The sequence below is a fragment of the Melospiza melodia genome, chromosome 9 (genome assembly GCF_035770615.1).
Source record: "Melospiza melodia melodia isolate bMelMel2 chromosome 9, bMelMel2.pri, whole genome shotgun sequence".
In the NCBI taxonomy this organism is placed as follows: Eukaryota; Metazoa; Chordata; class Aves; order Passeriformes; family Passerellidae; genus Melospiza; species Melospiza melodia.
Genome location: NC_086202.1, coordinates 4,775,473 through 4,790,750, shown reverse-complemented (window position 1 = coordinate 4,790,750; position 15,278 = coordinate 4,775,473). Strand labels below are relative to the sequence as shown.

At 39.5% G+C, this 15,278-nt stretch overlaps 1 protein-coding gene across 5 annotated transcripts in view; it reads right to left on the bottom strand.

Annotated features, from left to right (window-relative positions):
• Positions 1-802: 802 nt before the first annotated feature.
• The window catches only part of ATE1 (arginyltransferase 1), a 68,985-nt gene continuing 54,509 nt past the window's right edge, over positions 803-15,278 (bottom strand). For all 5 annotated transcript variants that reach the window (XM_063163083.1, XM_063163081.1, XM_063163079.1 and 2 more), the window contains one exon: positions 803-5,544. In XM_063163083.1, the coding sequence (XP_063019153.1) occupies positions 5,366-5,544 (179 nt within the window). In that variant the 3' untranslated portion in view covers positions 803-5,365. The remainder of the gene's footprint in view (positions 5,545-15,278) is intronic.

Here is a 15,278-nt window from a genome sequence, read left to right as displayed (position 1 = left end):
AGTGAGGGCTGTATCTCCACCATATTTTACTGAAGTGTGGTAAATAAACAGCAAAGAGGGATCTGTGTTAAACAGAAAAAAATCAGTCAGAATAGTGATTGTAATTTTGAAAAACTTCAACCTTTATTTGCCAATGTAAAACACTGAAGTAATTATTGTTTCAATTACTGGAGCAGCTGGCACTAGACAAAAAAAGTGGATCAGTGGGACAATATTTAAGAAAGGTCAATAAATTATCTTGAAACCACAAATTTTGGAAAGGTAATTGGGATTTGTTAGCTTAGAGAAAACACAGCAGGGTGAGCTGGCACCGTCCCCAGGAAGGTTTGGTGCTGCTGCAAAGAGGAAACCCCAGGGGTGGCTCTGCAAGGAGAGCACCAACCAGAGCAGGGTCACTGCAACCTAAGGATGAAAATTAGATAGAGGATGTTAAAACCTGCAGCATTTCAGTATTTGCTGCACGGAATCAGTCCCAGGAGCTGTGTGAGAGATGAATGCTCACAGTGAGGGATCCTCTCGGGGTGGTGGATGCATCCTTGCCGTGCTCCAGCCTGCAGCAGACAGGGGAGAAGCAACAAACATTTCCTGCAAGTCCCATCCACCCCCATTCCCTGCTCCTGTTCAGACATGGAGTGAGAACTCCAACAAAATTCATGTGATTTCATCCCTTAACTCAAGCAACAAACACTTCTTGAAAGGCCCATCCAGCCCCATTCCCTGCTCCTGTGCAGACATGGAGTGAGAACTCCAACAAAATTCATGTTGGTGATTTCATCCCTTAACTCAAGCTTGCTGCCACAAATGCAGTGCATTTATTCATTTATTTTCCTGTTCCACAATGCACCATTGATTCTTCCTGGACAATGACAATCAGATGTCACAGACAAAGGGAAATGAATGAAATCTGACACATTTATTTAAGCCTGCAGCGGACTAAATTATAAATAAATCCCGCTTTTTCTGCAGCACAAAGGTTGCAGACTGACTGTCCCTGTGGACCCTGCTCTCTTCTCACTGCTTAACAGACTTTCCAACACTTTCTTTTGTCCTGATAGCAATCTCTCAGCAGGGCTTTTGGCAGACACATGTATTATGTGTCAAAACTGAAGTGGAAATAACTGATGGGAAGTACAAAAATCTGATGGGAATAGTTCTAATAAGGAAATGAATAAACATCAAAACAGTAAAACATAACCAGAAAAAATCCAGCCAGAAAGCTTCTGAGCTGCTACTTGTCTGAGATCAGCAGCAAGGGCATTTTCAGAGTTCAGATTGTTCTGTATTAGTACAGAGAGCATTAATGTATGCTGAACTCAGGCTTACATGTTAATTTAATTCATTTCCATTCTTATTTTAATGCTGTTAGAAAACAAAGCTCTCACTTCGAGATGAACTTTAACTGTACTACAAAATGTATATAGTAGATTAATTTCTAGAACACTTTTAGAAATCCACTGACCACAATTAGCTACATTTAGGATGAGTTACTATTGTACATCTGCTCTTGCTATCCATCATTGTGACTAACTTAAAAAAACTGAAATCATTTGGAAAATGCAAAGGTAATTCAGCATTTTACACTCAGTGTGACTGAAGGTGCAGCTCTATAAATATATTGGTAGAAGATGTGGCTACAAAATGCTTTGGGAAATGTTGGTGATTCCCTGAAAAGTGAAGATTTCTGCCCTGAAAATTGCCTCCACCCTTCCATATGCAGAGAGACATTAAGGCTTGGGTGGAGAGTCTGATCAGGACAGCACAAAATCCTGTCTGGGGGATTATCTGGGAGAACCAGGATGAGAAGGAACTCAGAAACATTGGCTGATCAGGCTGGAGCTTCAGAGTGATCACCTGGCAAAGAAATCCACAGAATCTGGAAAAGGTTGATGGATGTGGAGCCCACAGGAACGATGGAACAGAAAAAGTCCCACCAACATTTCAAGCCAGGCTGGTGCTGGGCTGTGAGAAAAGCCTCCTTCAGGAATCCAGAATTAGCTGGAATTCTGCCTCATGCAGTCACAAATGATGCAATGTTTGTAATATTAATGTTAATGTCTAGTTATCTTTATGCACACAACCCAAATTTCTGTGTTGCTGGTTTGACTCCATAATTCAGGGACAGGTTTTTGTTCAACCAAGCTGAACTCAAATAAATAGCTGGTCCTCTCTAGTCTCCATTTGTGAAAAGTCTATTTTATTTTATTTTATTTTATTCTACTCAGAAAAGAAGCATCAATTATATTTCATGCAATCCCTTCATTAATCTGGCTGGCTGGAACTGAAACTTCATTCCAACACAGGTCATGTGTTTTGGACATGATTTTAAACTTGCAAGTTCTCTCTTCTAAAGGCTGCAACCCTTTGATGGATTCTTTGATTTTGCTGTTCACTGGACACTTGGTCAATCTCCAGGATAATGAAATTCCTACAAACTAATGCAGAAATCACATTCAGAGCTATTATTTCTTATAATAATTCACAGAGACTGGAAATAACTTTATTTTCTACATTTGCAAGTCAAACAGGCCTGCTAAAAAGCAATTACAAACTCAACATGCAGGTTTTGAATTTACTGACACGTGTTGATACTGGACATGTGTAAGCTTCCCATTTCTTTCCAACTAAAACAAAAAATGCCATTTTTTAGCACTGGTCACAATTCTGCATTTTCTTATCACCATTTTATGCTTGTTTATCAACAGATGACAGAACAAGGCAACCTTACACTGGAGATGGACTCTCACAAACCAGCTACAGACAAAAAAAAACTTTTACAAAATATTCTGTGCTAAGTTAAATATCTCTAAATTCAGTAATTGTCAATTACAATATATTAAATAATATTGTAATAGTGGTGAATTTTCAGCTCCACTGAAGTCACAGGCAAAATTTACAGAACTTCATCCTCAGCCTCTGTCTCCCTTCCAAAAACAGGGATAGAGGCATCAGTCCTCAAAAATACTGCCCCAGCTTCCTTCTAAAATAACACTAAAGTGAGTCAGATCTCAGCAAACCACAGGAGATGAACTCAGTTTGGAGTTAATCTCGGTGCTGCCTGGTTTTGCTTTTTAATATGAATCCATATTTGAGTAGAGCAGGAGCCCAGTGTGCCGTGGTGCTGCAGTGCCAGGGGGTCAGAAGGTGACAGCACCATTTCAGACTCACAGAAATGCTCATTTACCCCCAGTGCCCACACCAAGGACAACCTCAAGCTGTGCTCAGGTTTTAGGTTGATACTTCTCTCCCCTTCCTTTAACTGCAGTCCTTACAAGCTCCCCAAGAGAAACAGCATCAGAAAAAAGTCTAATCCAAGGCATATCAGTGACAAATATGGGCACAAAGAGATGGAACCCTCAGTGGGGACACTAAGTCTGCTCCCTTGAAACTGAACAGAAACTTTAACTTCTCCAGGAGCCCATCATTAAATGGCTTTGATAACCTTTAAGATTTTGCAATTCATAGTGAAACTCCTCAGTGCCTGTTAACTGGTTTTGTATCACATAAAAAGGTTTTCTCATTTATTTTGGTTGCAAGCCATATGGGCATCACCACTTTCCAGCACACTGTGTAGGCAGAAAGTGTTACACTGTTTAACAGAGTGGTAAAAGCATTTTCTCCACAGAAAGGAATTCTTCATAATGATCTTCATGAGGATTATTCAGTGCTTCTCCCCATGGCAGGAGGCTGAGGTAAGGCATGGACAAACCAGAAGGAACAGTGCAAAGAAACCTCTCAGTACCAGGCCACAGATAAACACACACCAGATTTGATGCTGACGTGAATGACCATTCTGGAAGCAGATCAATACTGCACAGCCCAATTAATAAAACAGAAAATGACTTTTTAAAGTTGCTATTGAAGCTGGACTATCAATAATATTGCAATATACACTAATTTCATATCAAACAGATATGAAAAACAAAGTTAAACCTGCATTGCACTTGATTCCCCAGTTCTTACATCTGCTCCACATAAAAATTAATGATTAATAATAGTGGCCAAGTGTTTAAAATCAAATCAATGAATCCATGAATGACAGGAGACGTAACCCTCACAGGGTAAAACTGAATTTGTTTCCTTTCTGGGGGAAAACCACCCACACATCCTTGAATAAGAATCTTTGTTCAAAGGCTAACAGGAAACTCCAAGTGGATTCAAGGTAAATACCAGCCCCTGTTATCCAAGAAGATAAGAAGCACAAATGCATTGGTAATGTTACAATGTTGTAATACATTACTGAATTATACAACAGTGTTATTTCCCCAAATTCCTCCAACTTATATGACTTAATGGGGACACAGACAACGCTCATATATGAGATAATAAAGTGCTTTCATAAAGGATCACAACTTCCTGTGTTTCCAACAGAAGTATTTACTAAAATGTTATTAAAAGTGTTAACCCATGAGCTGCTGCACCAGAAACAAAACAGTCAGTAAAAAAGCTGGAATATGGTATTTAATTCCTGTACAATTCTACAGAAAAAAAAGCACCTGCAACAAAACCCAGCAGTGGTACCTTATGTCTTGTTTTTGTTAGCATAGTTCTGAAATGTGCACTGAGAGCTGCAGGATAACCCTCCCGAGCTCTATTTCACATCAGCCACGTGCATTGAAATACCCACTCTTGTTAGACAAAGGATAAGGCTTATACCAAAAACCACTGTGCCACTTGGCTGCATATCTTTGGTATATTTATAGTGCAACTGTTCTGCTTCTTCTCTGAAGGGAAAAGTTTTCCAAAGCACTGCATCCCCTGCCACGAACTCCTACACTCACTGGGACCTCTGACACTGACTTACTGCTTTAAACAAATGAAGAATGTGCAGTGAAAATAATTCCTTCCTGTTTTTTAAACATACTGCTGAAATAAAATGGTATCATGCTGGAAAGTAATAGCACATTTCAGTCCTCTTGCAAGATTTTAGGAGCATACAAATGTGAGCACAAATTTCACAGCAATTTTTAACAACAGATACCCAAGGTGCTATTTGAAAACATCTGTAACTTAATGATTCTTGATCTAGATTTAGTCAACCTTCATCTCTACAAAAAAAACAAAAAAAAAGACACCTGTTTTTCATTTTGCTTAGATACTTAGAATTATTCATAATGCATAGAAAGGCTAGAACTACTTAATTAAAATATACCGCAAGCGTGTTTTTCTAAACTTATATTGCTAAAGCCTTGCTGTAAGATTTACTGGAGCTGGCCTTTACACACAGCACCATGTATTGACACAAGCCTGGCTATATACCTGTGTTTCAGCCTGTCTGAGTGGGCACACCAGCACACGACTATGGTACACATCACCCAGGGGCAGTGCAATGAAATGTGGGGCCATTGAAATGCCATCTCGTGGGGCTTCAGCTCCTGAACAGCAGCATTCTCTCTGAGCAGGTCTGTCCCACCAGGCTGGCATATTGCTGGACACTGGCCTCATCACTGGGCCCCTTCCTCCTCTTCTTGTACACGCTGTAAGGCATCACGGTTCTCTTGTGCAGCACCCTCACCCTGCCCAGCTCCTTCAGGCGACCTTCATCGACTGCAGAGGCAACCAGAACACAAAAAATGTTATTTACAGCACCTTAATTTATGCCCCTAACTTCAATATGCATAATGAGAGCTGCATGAAGGAAGAGAAGTCATCTGCAGATAGATGGAAGCTGAGCTGAGCTGCAGAGAGTTCTTGGATCGTGGCTGGCACCAGACCCAGCCTGCAAAGGAACTGTGGCCGCAGGGTGTGGAGAGGCAAATCCTGCATCACACATTTCTCATGGTGATGGATGGCACTTCTGAAAACACCTCTACTGCTGTATTTAAAAATTCACATTCATTTAGTGCTCCTGGAGCCGAAGTCAAACTCCATCTGGGAAAATCTCAAACAGAACTGACCAGGGGAGACTTGTCATTACAGAACCCACCTGCAAGACCCACCACACCAGCTGGGACAAAGGTACTAAAACCAGCAGGAAACCTCAGGCTGCTTCCTTGGGTAAGCATCAGGCAATAAACCACATTCCCAGGTGAAGCTCCCTGCCCTCCAGCCCCAATCAGCTTTTCCCTCAGTTATACTGGTTGTGAGTTACATTTTAGGGGTTACATGTCCTCACCTAAGTCTGATCCCTGAGCTCTGTGGATCAACAGGGTGAGCAGTGCAAGCACTCCCTGGGTGGGTACAACACAATTCCTCTTCAAAGATACACACACCAAAGTTAAATCTTTTTATTTCCTTCACATACAGACCCCTTGTGCCTTAATTTATGCAGAATCATACACATAAGAGTGTCACTGGACAAGTTAGGCTTCCTTATTTTCATGAATCCCATTGATACTCCTACTGCTGAACAATACTATATAGCTGCTGTGTGTCAGAAAATTTTGCACTACAGTGCTAGAAAACTCTCTTTAAAGAAACTCAGAGAACATGCCACGCATCTAAAGGCCACTGCAGGATAAATTAGTAAAATTATTACAAAATAATAGGAAAAGAAATCTTGGACTTTTCTGAACTTTAGGTTCAAAAAGTCACCAAGAAGAGTCAACCTAGAATTAAAACATCAGTTTGAGAATCAGTTTAAGCATCTCCAGTAATAACAGAGATGCTTACTGGAATGTCAGTATTTTGCAACATGAACTATGCAAAGACTTCCTTTTGGACCTTCTTTCTGCTTTTATGTTTTAAAGGAGGCCATGAAACTCTTTTCTGTGCAAGACACTCTGAAGAACCTGCCCCTGTTCATCCACAGAAATGGTCTGTAAACTTTTTTCCTGCTGATTGCCTGAATTTAGTATGTGAAACTTAATGAAGGCTGCTTTACCAAGTTTGGAATGACTTCATTACTTTTATCTGTGTTTTGATTCCTGACATGAAAGCACAATGTGTTTCTTAAGACTTAACTGGGAAAACATGGTTTGAAGGAAGAAAATCTGAGTAGCACTTGCTAAGATTGTGCTCCCCACTAATTATTGTTGGCAATTGCTTTAGATAAACACCAAGTCAAAAACACTTTATGGCTTTCTCTCCCTCTTTGAAATCCATCAGGTTTTTGATGTGTGGCCAACACCTCCCTGATATCCCAATGGGTTGGTTGGTTGGTTTTACCACCAGCCCTTCTGCCTCTTCTGTTACATCCTCCTTGCTGAGAGTTCACCAAGGAAAAAATATGCAAGTTTAGCTTCTGGAGGTGACACAAGTGTAAAGGTATTTTAACTTCTTCAACTGGAAAGTTTCTATTTACTGCAGCTCTAGACTGACTCCCAGTCTGTGCCCTGGGATGGACTGAGGCCAAGCTGAGCCCTCACAGCTCTGTGCCAAAAGCACTTTAGAGCTGGTCCATACTCACTGATTTCAAATGCTCCCAAAGCCTGATACTGTGGGTGAGTTCATCTCCTGGCTTGCAGTGCTGCTGGCCCCACATTTGATTTCTTTGAGAGACCAAAGCTACTGTACCTTGGTTTTACTTCCTGCCTCAGCTAAACTCTGTTCTTGCTCAGCATTTGTGCCCTTCCTCCACTTTTACTCCTTGCAATGAAAAATAACATTCCAAATTTCTACAATGATTATCTGTTCTTCCATTGACTCCCCTCAAAATCAAAGCTTTAATAACAAAAATAACCTTCTGTAAAAGTACTTAATGTATGTAACTTAAACTCCATCTGTAAAAGAAACCTTTTACTGAGATGTTAAGTAAAATAATCTCAAGTACACAGTTAAGCTTTTAGATATGGCAAATAGGAACTTGTGTCACCATTATAACAAATCTGAAAGTCAGAACTCAGCCACCTTTCAGTTGCTGCTGGAGGCAACATCATGGGAATTCAGGAAACTATTCCCTTTAAACACAATTTAAATATAAGCAGAATAAATTTAAAGTAATTTAATGGAAAATAAAAGCAGATTGGGCTCTGGCACACTTTAACAAAGAAATTACTCTCCCAATAAGAAAAATTAAGTATCTGCTCCTGCTGAGTGGCACATGGTAAAATCTGCTTTCTATTCAAAATTATGCCAATTGAACTCAAGCAGGCCTTCCCTGTGTGGCTGATGCTGGGATACAGCAGCAATTACAACTCAAAATGAGACCAAATGCTTTATTGTAAAAAGCTCCTTGCTGAAAATAAGAAAAAAAACCCCATCCCTTTAAACTTTAGTGAAGAAATTTTATTTAGTGACTTACATTTCCCTGACTGATCAGATAGTGGAACAGTATATTAGAGCAATTTTAGTCATTTCTGTAATTACTGAATACAGTACTGTTACCACTAAAAAGTTTTTTAAAAGTGCTTATTTTTCCTCCTCACACTTTCTCATTTTTCACTCTCTGAGCTGTTGATTTATTATAGTCTACGGAAGAGACACTGTCATTTGACACAAAAAATACACAAGGTTTCATCCCTTAATTCAGTTACATCTATCAGTATGGTCTGGATGCTAGATAAACAAAATACAGAGCAATCAATTATGTAGACTGAAAGTTCCTGTAAATTTAAGGAACTGGGCAACTGCAGCTGCTATCTGAAAATAGAAATATTATCCTGTAAGTCTCAGAGTTAAAAACACAGGTGAATTCTTAGTGAATTAATTACCTGTCACTTCTTTCTTTTCTCCTCTATACTCCTAAAGCAGCAAATTACTTATGCTGCAGTTGCCTATTGAAATTTGAATATAGGAGAGATTTCACTTCTAATTCAACCTTGCCTCTGTGACCCCATAAAGACTGCAGAGAGGTGTTAAAATGTTCTGCTCCCAGCCCCAAACCACTGCTAAATGGAATCCACACATGGAGGATTTCCTCTCTGAGAACACAAAGGGTATCAGGCACCGAATGCCAGCAGAGAACAAAGCAGGGAGCAGGAGTGACCCAGAGCCTCCCGTGCCATGGGGTGTCTGGGCAGGCTCTGGGCTGAGCCCCTGACCCAGCTCACACACCCACCCTCACCTAAAGGTAAAATGGTTAAAAAAATTTGCTTTCTATTCAAGAAGGGAATTTGCTTTCTATTCTAAAGGGCAGCCTCAGCCTGCACTCACCCAAAAAGGCTCCCACACTCCAGGGATGAGGAGGAACATGAGCAGCAGGAAGCCAAACAAACTCCTGTACAGTCCTGTCCTTATTTCTCTGCACAACCCAAATCAACTTCCCCTTAAACTGCAAGCTCCCTCCCAAGCCAAAACATCATTTTCAAATGCTGATAAGCATTCCTGCTGAAACAACCAGCATGAAATAAGGAGGAATGATTTCACCTTTTTTATTCACAGCAATAGAAAGCTGGACAGCAGTGTACTCTTTAAAGAAATCCAGAATTTCATGGTCTTTTCCTTACAGCTCAGGGGTGGATTAGCATTTTTCTAATGTTATTTGGGGAAGCCCACATCCAAATATTTTTATTCTTCACACGCATTAAGCTTTATTATTACTCCCTAATAGAAGCTGAAGTGAAAACCAGCTCCATCTGCTCAGAAATCTGGGTAAGCACGTGCAAAGCTGGACAAGGGAGACTCGGAGTGCAGAGTGAGCTCTGCAGGAGCCTGAGAGCCAACACCACGCTGAAATAAGGGTGATGGCTCAAAGTTTCTGCAGAAATTATTACTAAAACAGCTTTTTGGTGGTGGCTGAGCTGGGCCAAGCTGGTTTTGATCAACAGTGATGTGGAAGGGCAGCCTGAGCTGCAGCATCCTGTGCTGCTCCTCTTTAGAGCCTTCCTCCCCTTGGACAGACTCCTCACAAAAATGACATTGTTTAATTTCTCTGGGGTATCATCTAGAGATGGAAGCAATCTAACTTTCCTTTAAAGTGCTTCTTTTCCACTTACAGGAAACCAAATTAAGAAATAATTAAAAGTAAAGTGACAAATGTATTGACTTTCCCATTTTCTAAATAGGAGAAAGGACAACTGCCAACTTCCAAGCAACCCACATTAGTCAGAGGAAAATATTTCCTATATCTTCTGTACAGAATGGACTCAGAATTAGCAAGAAGCCTAACTGAAGACTGGTAACACAAGAAATGTGGTACTCCTGCTAAACTCTGAAATTATTTTGCTTCTAATTTTAATTTTCTTTAAATGCTCCTTCAACTCCTTAGAATCATGAAAGTATTTGGCCATCATCATTTTGTAATTCTGCATCCATACTACACAGAGAACCTGGATTTTTTTTCCTCCAACACAGCAGGATAAAATAGTTAAAGAAAGAAAGGAAAAGGCAAAAAACCAACCTAATTCAAAAATTAAAATATTAAAATCTGTGTCATTAACTGAAACCGGTGATTCACTTTAAAAGTAGACAATGAAGGCAACTCACACTGTAAATTAAATTTCCATTTTGCTTAAAAATGGAATCTCAAAAGAATTATTTTACCTCTAGGCATGAAATCCACAGAACAAAAAGTCTGAAGATAAACACTTGACGACTGCTGCATTTTCAGCCCATGGATGTGCTGGGGTTTTGATTTTGTTTCATGTTGCTTGTGGTTTTTAATTTTCAATTTTGAAGCACTTAGGATTTGCATAGTTTTTAAAGATGAACATTTTTACAATCAAAGAAAAAAAAAATTAAATTTACAGGGAGATTAAAAGTTCCATGATACTCCAGCTTTCAAACTAGGTGTAAAAATGGCAAAAAGAAGCACCATCCCTTGCTGGTTACACTATGGTGATGTTAATTTATATGAGGAACACTAAAGCCTTGTTGAATTTTTTTTGAAAGAAAAGCTACATCTGGTTTACATGACCTTGTCACAGTTAATGATCAATGATTTTAAAACAAAGAAACTGCAAAAGGAAGAAACACATTAACTTTTCAAATTTTATGACTGAAACATAGGAGATATTAATTACTGGAAATCAAAAATTATTCTACCACAATCAGAAGCCAAATCTTTCTGACCTTTGAATTTAAGCTCAGTTCTTACCCAATTTAAAGCATAATTTCTTTTGTTCAACAGCAAAGTATAGGATGTCATCCTCAAAACCAAAAAGGCCAATCAGCAATACACATTAATAGTCATATTTATATAAAACAGTGAGCTGAAATGTGCTTTTTCTCATATTGCTTCTTTCAAGCTATACTCATACATTAAGGAATATTAAAGACCCCTATGCCTTGGGGTACAAAAATACTAACTCAAACCAAAATAAGAGTACAGTTAAAATGAAGCATAAACAACAACACACAAAAAAAATCCACTGAAAAGAATTCTTAATTAAAACCAGAAAGCACAAGTCACAAAGGAAGTACAGTAAAATGCTCAGGATATTCTCAATCAGCCAAATCTTTGCAGTTATTCTAACAAAAAATAGGAACTTTTGAGAGCACTGATCAAAAAGAACAAGTTTGTAAAGTGTGGCAGGCCCTGGCACAGGTGCCCAGAGCAGCTGTGGCTGCCCCTGGATCCCTGGCAGTGCCCAAGGCCAGGCTGGACATTGGGGTTTGGAGCACCTGGGACAGTGGGAGGTGTCCCTGCCACGGCAGAAGGTGGCACTGGATGGCATTTAATGTCCCTTCCAACCCAGACCATTCCATGACACCATTTTTCTATGAAAAGCCAGTACAAAAGACAAAAGTTAGAGATAATGCTTTAAGGAGTTACAGCTCCAAAATGGGAAGAAAACAGGGAAAAAATCTGAAGGAGCAAGAGACTTAAATACTATTTATTAAAATATCTGAACTGCATAGAAGTGAACGTGGCAGAAAGCAGCCAGAGGATTTTTCAAAAAGAAGGGCGGAGTCCTCATTAACACTGACATGTGAGGAGGAAAAAAACCAGAGACAAGAGTCAAGCTGAGAATTACAAACGCAAACATTGCCATGAAATAGGAAAAATTGAAGCAATTGGCAGTAGCTTATCAGCTAAATAAATCAAATTACAGCAATCAATTTGCTGGCTAAATTAATTAAAACATGGAATCAATTAGGTTCCACGTGAGGAGCTGGGATGATGTCACCAGAGCAGGGAGTGAACGAGGATCCTTCCAGAAGGTCTGACCCTGGCACAGGTTTCCCTGTGGATGCTGGAGTGTGGCTCAGCACATGCCTGCGGTGTCCCTTCCATGGCTGCTCTGTGCCTGAGCCTAATTACAGCTGCTAACTTTTATCACATTTGGAAACCAGTCCCACACGCTCATTGTCCTCAGCACGAAATAAATCTGCACGACTGCTCTGCCTGTCCCGCGTTATTGAACTTTTAATTTCTGCTCTTGTGCTCCTAACACCTTCTGCATATGGAAAATGATTCCTACAGGATTTGGCAGTCCTTGCCCTTCCCCGCATTCTCCTGAATCGTCACCAAAAAAAAAAAATAGTTAAAGCAGAATTATTCTGCTGGAAAATCAAATACCACAATGTTCAAAAGGTGTAAGAGTATCTTGAGCATAAATCCATCTAAGAATCATCTCTTCAACACGAAGAGAAGTGAAGTATGCCAAGATATCTTTATTTTTCAAGGAAAGCCCTCCAAAAAACAAAATAAAAAATCCAAAATACATCCATTTGTTTCACAATCTCTGTGATGGTCATCGTGGATTAACACATTTTTGAGAATTTCGCAGTCCAAGCCAAAGGTTTCATGCACCACACCAGAAGTCAGACAATTGTGCTGCTCAAAGGGCACTGGTTTAGTCTGTACATATATGTTAAAAGCAGATATATTCAAAATATCAATCAATCCAAACTTTTAAATCACAAATATTTATTAAAGTTTGCATTTTCTAACCCACACATCAATTCACGTCATGGCAGCTGCTTAGGACCCACAAATTAAGAGAATAACATTTCCTTTGTATTACAGAAGCACTGCATATGAGGCTAAATCCCCATGCCAGTCACTTCAATTTTATCCAAACACAGTAAAAAGTGAGGGGGAAATGTGTCTGGCTACACCTTATTGGCATTATCTTCATTGTTTAAACATCCAGTACACTCAAGGATCACACTGGATTTAGAAAGATGCATTCTGATGGCTCAAAGTGCTCATGAACTTAATTAGAAACAGAGAGAACCTTTTAATGTCTGTTCTAGGGAAGCTGCTAGAAAGAACTGTCTTTTTTCCTGCAGAATGCAATTTCTTTTTCTTACAGAATTCAAATTTATTACCTATAGCTCTGATAATAGTGGAAAGTTACTTCTTTAGAAGACCTGAGTTCGTGATCCATCAGAGTTTATTTAAACTGTTTCCCAACTCTCTGAAGTACACAACACTATCTTAAAAAAAATAAATTATAAGCAGCAGTTGTTGAAGAGCAAAGCAGCAATTTCTCCCAAATCAGATGATTGCAGAGCTCTGAACAATTGGTTTAATGTTTTCCATCTGTGACAGTTTTTGCGACCACATTTTCATCATGTCGAGAAGTTCAGTGCATTTATCCTTGTAAACATTAATCTGCATCACACCACCCTTATAAACATTAACACATCCTGGCCTTTGCATTAATCCCTCTGCCTACACCCAAATCCCTCTGCCTACATCCATCCTGCAGAGATTCAGCCCTTTGCCAGGGGCCTGAACTCTGAGACGTGACCAAATGGCAACCACAGGACACAAATATGTGATCGTGGCTTTTCTGTTCAAAGCAGGAGGGGAACAACACCACTATCACACCAACATACTAGATTTTTAACATATATTGTAAAATTAAACAGTCTCTGTACTGGACGGGAAAAAAAAATCAATAAAATACTTGTGTTCAAATACACAATAAGTATAAAACCTGTTTGAAATACTCTTTGGTCACAAAGTGCACTAAAAATTGTACAGTAAATGTTTTAAAAACACAACACTAGAAATTATAGTTATTGAAACACTTGTGACAAATTATTTTTCTAGTGGAAGCTTTATGCACAAAAACATACATTTAAAATAAAAAGTTTTGTATAACGGCACATGCCTGTAGATTTCTGGTTTTATTTAAGTTTTATTTACTAGAACTAATAACACTCAGTTGCTTGAAAGAAGCACTAAGATACATAATGCAATCACTACTAAGAGGATCCAGAAGTTGTTAAGTACTGGGATTTTTATTTGTATTTTACTACTGTACTATTTTACTTTTTGCATTTTACTTTGCATTTCACTATTTTGCATTTTACTATGAGCGGGATAGATAAATATACATATAAAGATGTATTTCTAAAAAAACAGCTTTTTCAGCTAAAAGCTTTAAAAATCTGGTAAAAACATGTAATAAATGTTACAAGATTAATACAGAGAAAGACTGGAAATCTGAAGTAATTTTCTTAGTTCAATAACTCAGAAATGAATGATCTGCTATGAACTCAGGAGGTATTACATGGAATGGGCTTTTTATAGTGACCCTTGTGAGTGTGAAGTGAGGATTTTCTGACCTCTCCACAGCTTCGTGTGGTGTTCCAGGACGCAGTGTTGGCTTGGGTTTAAGTTTTGTTTTATTCTCATGGTTAAGGCTTGCATGTGGACACAAGGCAATTTCAAAGGCTTCTGGGATGTCAACATCTGTCCTTTGTGCAGCCCCAGCCTGAGCGCTGGAAAGCACAGAACAGACAAATCCTCTCCTCTGGATCCCACTGCCCATCATCCCTTTGGCTCACACCCGCTGGGCACAGCCTAAAGCCTGAGCTCTGCTAAGGATTTCCACTCTGCTGGAAGCAAAAACGTCCTCAGTGCTGTGAGGAGGTGGCAGATGCAAAGCCTGGTCTGCAGCAAGGAGTGGGAGGTGATTGCTGAATCTTCTGGCTTTGTAATCTCTTTAAACCTCTTTAGATGGTGTATCCAAATAACAGCCTCCCTTCACACCTCTACAAGTATCTAGTAACATGCTCAAGTTTGAACCCTACCGCCACTTATTTCTTGCTCTTGTCAAGCCCTTCTCACTGTTCTACCTGCATGAACCACTGCAAAATTCCTCCCATCCTCTATCCATGTCTCTGCCAGCTCCCACACCCTGATCACACCAGAGATCCTAATTTTCAAAGCTTCCCCCACTCTGCTTCACTCCATCTTCATCCCCAGCACCTGCAGGCAGTAATCCGCCTGCAGTTCCACCTCTGACTACAGGATCCTATTCCAGACAAATTTATGTTTTCAAGGAAACTGCTATGTGTCTCTTAATTTCTTCTACTGCAAAAGATTTCTCCATAAGCTCTGAAAGACAACAAAGAAACTTCCTTAGATCCCTCTCTTAGAAACTTTCCTTCACTGTGATGTTTACAAAAGTTCAGTTCAGTCTAATACTATTTAGTCTATTAATAGACTATAATTAAGTCTACTATAAAACTGACCAGGAAACCCAGAAGTGTCTCTCTCT